The sequence below is a fragment of the Phlebotomus papatasi genome, chromosome 2 (genome assembly GCF_024763615.1).
Source record: "Phlebotomus papatasi isolate M1 chromosome 2, Ppap_2.1, whole genome shotgun sequence".
Lineage (NCBI taxonomy): Eukaryota > Metazoa > Arthropoda > Insecta > Diptera > Psychodidae > Phlebotomus > Phlebotomus papatasi.
This window is the reverse complement of record NC_077223.1, coordinates 73064303-73071402: the sequence shown is the minus strand read 5'-3', so window position 1 is coordinate 73071402 and position 7100 is coordinate 73064303. Positions and strand designations below refer to the sequence as shown.

Genomic DNA, 7100 nt, shown 5'->3' with positions numbered 1-7100 from the left:
GCTACAACATACTAAATTTTCAGCCCGATGCACAATGGAATTTTTGAGTTATTTAACTTTTAAGATTTAAAAATTTTCTTTTTAAAAAAAGCGCCCCTAGCGGTGGCTTTATGAACTTGCGATGTTAGAAAGGGAAGTGGCATTTCACGAGAGCTTTCCAAAAAGCCCTCACTTTATAAATTCTGATAATTAGAACCGGAGTTATGGCCATTTTAAGAAATTTTTTTTGGACCCTTATAGCTCGGGTCAGGGGGGTCGGGGGACCTTAAGTTTGGTATTGATGGAAAGCTCTAAGGCCTAGCTATAACATACTAAAATTTGAGTCCGCTGAATGCCATAGGGGCGGAGCTATTGAGAAAACAAAAAAAGGGGGGTCTTCAAAGTGGCGGAAGGAGGGGTGGGGGGTGGGGGGTCTATGCACCAAGTTGCAATTTTCACCCGATATATAACCTTTGCCGAAAACCGCAAGTCGATATCTTTTTTAGTTTAGGAGCTATTAAGCTCCAAAGAGCGGCCGGCCGGCCGGGAACGTAACTTAGCCACATATATATTCGGAATCAGGAAGTGGCGAAACACATTTTGGCCAAATTTGAGGTCGATCGGACGACATGAAATTTTGTTAGGATTATAGTAGGTGAGATTGTTAAGAATCTCACCTAATATTACATTAACAGTGCAAAAATGACAGAAAATAAATAGGATTTATTTTAAATTAGATTATTTTCATTTTATAAACATTTTCCAAAATTTATGGTAATAATTAATTTACGACGGTACCCAAGCGAAATCTTTAAAAAATCAGTAGAGGAGCCTGGGGCAAAAAGTCACAAATAGAAAAATTCATAAAAAAAAGATAACGGCTCAAATTTTTTTCTTCAATGTCGTAAGTTTCTTAGAATTCGAACAAGGAATTTAGAAAATAAAAAAAAATATCGAAATTTTTAGCCCTATTTTTGAAATATTTTCCTTGCAGAAGATAACAATTATTACCTACTTATTTTCCAAAATTGTTGCACTGGTGAATATTTTCTAAATAATTTGGATTTTTTTGAATACGAATCCGCTATCTATTTTAGAATTTCACAAAAGTTCTTTTCTCCAGAAATCCTTTTATTAAAAATGGGCACTTGGGGTAAAAAGTAACAAAAGGTATAGAGCAAAAAGTAACAAAAAAGCGAAGCAATTTCTGATGTCTCACTGCGAAAAGAAACGTCATCTCGCCGCTTGTTGTTTGCATTGGTCAAACGATTTGCAGTCTTTTGTGTGTTTTTTTCTAAAATAGCTTGAAAAGCGCTTTTCTCGTTTTCTCACTTTTCTCGCAGAGAAAATGGTGTTTTACGAAGGTGTAGATGAATAAATTTTCTATGAAAATATGTCCTCTAGGAATTTTTTCAAATTTACGAAAGCCCGTAATGAAGCAAATCAAAATATGATAATACCCAATGTCTGGTACTATTTGCCCCAGCATTTTTGAGAATTTTCACAAAATTACCTTTTAGAAATCGGCTCGATGAACGTATTTCCTTATAAAATAGAGGAATATTACTTTCACAAAGTTGTAGACCGGTAAATTTCCTATAAAACTGAGCTAATTAGAAATTTCTGAAGCGCTCGAGTAGCTTGTAAAAAAAATAAAATATCCGTTTTGTGACTTTTTGCCCCAGTCTCCTCTATAAGTTTTAATCCTTATCAAACTAGAAACATTCTCTCCACTCAAGTTTAAGCAACAGACCTAGAGGCGTTGCTCTACAATTGAGCTATATAAGAAGACCTTCTTTGATCTAGTAAACCTGACACAACTTAAAGCTTTTATGTTATTAAAGCCGCCTTTATCCTCTGTATAATTATAAAATCACTAAATTCGAAAACCTACTTATTAGTAAAAGCTATCAATTTCTAGTCTTCGGTGACCGCCAATAAAAACATTTCTTCCTGATGTTTCTTCTTTCCACCTTCACAAAAACAATTTCGACAATTTCTCTTTAAAATTTTTTTTTTGGCTTATTCCGAAAACGGATCTTATGAAAAACGGTGTCGAAAACGCCTCAATTTTGAATTTTTGAAGATCATAATTTAATCACTCTGGAAGGCTTATTTTAAAACCGATTTAGTTAAATTTGGATTTTTTTGGAAAGGTCTTGAAATTTACAACCCGGCTGTATCGGTTTTAATTGGTAATGTGCCCGTAAACGACTTATGTTTTTTTTTTAATTTTCTTCTTTTAGTCCATAAGCTCGTTACTGAATTAGGGCGGAATCACATTGACAGTAAAATGCTCACCGTATTTCGTTAATTTACGCATTTTCATTGCAATTCTTACACAAATTCTCAATTACCGTATTATCTTGTTTCATACTCGGTGGCACTAGGTGAAAATAATATAAGAAAATTTAAGAAATATAACGAAAATACGATAAACGGTGAGCAAAAAAACTGTAAGAGAAATTAATCGTACAGTTTTTTGCTCACTGTTTATCAAATTTTCGTTTTATTTCTTCAGTTTTTTATATTATTTTCACCTAGTGCCACCGAGTATGAGATAAGGTAATACGGTAATCGAGAATTTGCGTAAGAATTGCAATGAAAATGCGTAAATTAACGAAATACGGTGAGGCTACGGCGAACATTTTATTGTCAATGTGATTCTACCCTAATTCAGGAATTGGCTAAGAATCCGTAAATAAGTTATCTACCTACAATTTACTTTTTTATTTGTCGTACGTTTGTAGCTCATGTCAAAATATTCTAAAATGCGCACTACTTTCTCAATTCTCAATTTTATAACCGCGGTTATGATTTCCAAAAAAATTTAATCAGAACTCAGAACTAAACCAGTAACCATCCAAATACCATATGAAAAGGTTATTCACAGAGACCACTATCTCGTGAGCCATCTATTTTTTTTTACAAAGTTGCATCTTAATGATTTTTACGAAATTTCTTATTTTCAAACATTTCTGAATTTTGTAGTGCAGAAGTTTTCAAAAAACTTTAAGTTTTTTTACCCTTTCAGAACGAGTGAATCACCGGGTCTAGTTTTTTTTTCTCTTAGACACAACATGCTCTAAAATTCTATTTTAGTGCAAAACTTCTTGAAAGCAAATTTGGAAAATACAGATTTTATATGAAATCATGTCTTAGTAATAACAGCCTAATGAGTTTATGTTTCAGTAATGAGAGACCAAACCTGAAAAAAATATGAACTTCTGATCTTCGGGCGATCCCCTCATAAGTCTACCCAAGGACCATTAGCATGATATTCATTTTCCCCAACCCCTCCATCTTCAAAAACCATGATTTTTGTCTATCATGATCTTGGAAATGTTTTACGAATTGTCAAGATGAAATATTCTCTCTACGCTTTGAATTAAAAATCGCCATTTTAAATTTTTGAAGGTTAAACTTTAACTACACCTGAGGGCTAATTTTTTTTAACAAATTTGATTAAATTTAAATTTTTTGGAAAGGTCTTGAAATTGGTAATGAATTGGCTAAGAATCCGTAAATAAGTTATCTACCTACAATTTACTTTTTTATTTGTCGTACGTTTGTAGCTCATGTCAAAATATTCTAAAATGCGCACTACTTTCTCAATTCTCAATTTTATAACCGCGGTTATGATTTCCAAAAAAATTTAATCAGAACTCAGAACTAAACCAGTAACCATCCAAATACCATATGAAAAGGTTATTCACAGAGACCACTATCTCGTGAGCCATCTATTTTTTTTTACAAAGTTGCATCTTAATGATTTTTACGAAATTTCTTATTTTCAAACATTTCTGAATTTTGTAGTGCAGAAGTTTTCAAAAAACTTTAAGTTTTTTTACCCTTTCAGAACGAGTGAATCACCGGGTCTAGTTTTTTTTTCTCTTAGACACAACATGCTCTAAAATTCTATTTTAGTGCAAAACTTCTTGAAAGCAAATTTGGAAAATACAGATTTTATATGAAATCATGTCTTAGTAATAACAGCCACCGCCGTCTTAGCGTTGATAACCAACCTCCAATTGAAAGGAAGGAAATTTTTCTCCTGATTATTTTTTTAGCTCTTTACTGTTTTCAAATGCTTTTGCATTATCGACTTTTCTTTTTGTTGGGTTTCGACTGTTTTCCCCAGTTCTCATCGTATTCCAAAACCACCAAACACTCATGACACGAACCAACACAAAGAAAAGTCGATTATGTAGAACCACTTGAGAACAGTAAAAGTTCTTAAAAATATTGAAGAGAAAGATTTCCTTTCATCATTTTAAAATTAATTTTTTCTTTGCAAATATAATTTCAATTAGTATAGTAAGGTGGGGTAATTGGATCGCCTTCCGAAGAGTGCTACTTAAACGCTTGTTTTTGGACTGATGAAATTCTTTTTTACTTCTTCTAAATCCATAGAATTATTCACTGTTTCATTCAGAAACATAATATAAAAAAAATTATCAAAAACATTAAAGAAAATTTATAAAATAATAATAATACTGAAATAAGTCAGCATGCACTAACTGGGTCGCCTTTTCGCTAATTCACTTTTAATTAAACCTTTGGATTTATAATACTTTTTTCATAAGGAAAAAAACAATAAATGTTTTCAATTAACCAGCTGCCATTAGCGAAAATATCACTGCTAGACAATTTTTTGTGAAGAAACCAGTTGGCACAAGATTGAAATGAGTCGATTACACTCACTTATTTAATGGATAAAAATATTATTTTTGCTTTTTCTCAAACTTGAATAGTTGTTACTGTAGTGACTATATTACAGAAATAAAAATAAAAATATTATTTTAAGTTGATTAGTCAGGGGCTCATCAAGCATAATAAAAAGTGAAGCTATTTTCACTTTTTCTTGTTAAAATTTTGCAGATATTACACCGCGCCTTAAACAAATTTGCTCGTAGTTCTTGTATTATTTCGGCGAGCAGTATGAAATATGTATTTTTAGATAGCTTTTAATGTACGATTTCGAAATATATCAGACTGATAAGTCAATTCTCTTTAGGAAAAAACTTGCCAATAGTCTTCAGTGCCTCTATGCAAAAACGTATGAAAAAATGAAATGTCGAGAGGCCCCTGGGATTAGCCATAAACGATCCAGATAGCGAAGTACCCGGATTAGCACACTTGACTGTATTTCAAAAATGCATTTAACCTATAAATTAATAAATAAAAAGAAAAAGTATTTTTTTCTGTCAAGACTATCAAGATAAAACTTGACATGCAAAGACTAAGGAGGAAATATTCATAAAGTTAAAGAGATATCAAAATTACTTCATGTTGATAAATTTCTAAACAAACTCCCAGACACTCTCTAAAAGAAAAAAAATACTACAGAAATGTCACTCACCTCCCCAGTCAGGCTTGCAGACACATTTTCCAGTCTCTGCTTCACAATTCCTCGTGTTGGCCAACACACATTCGCACTTTTGTTCGCAATCCTGCCCAAAAAATCCATTGTCGCACTTCTTCTCGCAATTATCACCTTCCCATCCAGGGCTACAGGTGCACGTGCCATTTTGAGGATTGCAAGCACCCCCATTGCGACAATCGCACTTTTTATTGCAACCCTCGCCGTAGAAATAGGTGAGGACATTATTGATCTCCCGCGGTGTACAGGGTCGATCACAGGCATGACCCTGCCATCCGTCTGTACAGGAACATTGACCAGTCTCCGAGTTACATTTCGCCCCATTCTGACATACACACTTTTGTGCACAGTCCTGCCCATAAAACCCTTCTGGACAGGATTCTTCACAGTGCTCACCGCGGAATCCAGCCGCACAGGAGCACGTGCCATTGATATTGGAACACTGACCGCTATTTTTGCAGTCGCAGGATAATTGGCAGTTGCGTCCGTAGGTCAAAAGGGGACACGGACGATCACAGAATTCACCACTCCAACCAGGCTTGCAATCACACTTTCCTGTCCATGGATGGCAACTAAGCAAAGAATACATTAATGATTTTCCATTAAGTGAAATGCCATGAAATTCTTTGGACTTTTAACGCCATTGGATAGATCTCGTTAACCCTTTAAGGACGACTGGGTCACCCGTAGAGAAAATAATTTTTCCTGACTACCTGAAGTTATTTCTTTCTAATGTTTGTACCTAATCACAAAGTGAAAAGATGTAGGAATCTAGGATATTTTTTGCAAATCTCCAGCTACTTGCTATATAAAAAATATTTGAGCTCAAAAATAACGAATTTTCAAATTTTCACATTGGTGCTTGAATTTTAATATTTTTAATATTTCTAATTTTTTTTAAGCAAAAACCTCTTGGGACTAGAAATCGTAATAACTATACATAATATTTCTCAAAAAAAGTAAAAATTATAGTTTATTGATATTTTCAGGAAAGCTTTATAATTTTCATGGGTCATATATGACCCAATCGTCCATAAAGGTAAAAAAATACCGAATGGATTTTTCAAGTTTTGAGGTCAAAATGTTTCATGTTTTTGTTTATGTGTGCGCAAAATAGTCAATTATTCGTGTAATATTGTGTGATAATATCATTCAGCTGAGATTTCCCAGTGAAATACTGACTGAAGCAGGTAATATTTTGATAATTTATAAAATACTTCTACGTAAATGTTGTAAATTCATAACTTTTTGCTCTTGTAGATGACTTCAAAAATGAAAAAAAAAATTTCAAGATCAATGACCACGAAATCATCCACATAATGCCCAGACGACAATTTCATCCTGAATGAAAGCGACATAATATGTTTGGAACAAGACGTGGATGAAATGGACTTTGAAGTTTCATCAAGAACGCATCAACGCCAGAAGAACTCCCGGATTCACAGCAATGTGCAACTACGTCTGAAATTCGCAGAGACAACTAACATTGCACCTACCCATTATGAAACATGTTTTGAAGAAAACTGAGGAAAGGCGCACGTGCACATGTTGCTATTAGAAAAAAAGGATTATAAGACCAATTATATTTGTGAGGCATGCGACATTTATCTCTGTGTTACCAGTACTCGAAATTGTTTCGATTAATATCATAAAAATAAAAAATGAAGTAAACATTAATTACATTTTTATGATAAAAATTATTGTTTTTGTGTACCCACTCTTCAAGATTCTTTGAGAC

General features: G+C 33.4%; 1 protein-coding gene across 1 annotated transcript in view; it reads right to left on the bottom strand.

Annotated features, from left to right (window-relative positions):
• The window catches only part of LOC129804306 (protein draper), a 40560-nt gene that overhangs the window by 13889 nt on the left and 19571 nt on the right, over positions 1-7100 (bottom strand). Inside the window, exon 7 of the mRNA XM_055851474.1 lies at positions 5342-5934. Within this exon, the coding sequence (XP_055707449.1) occupies positions 5342-5934 (593 nt within the window). The remainder of the gene's footprint in view (positions 1-5341; positions 5935-7100) is intronic.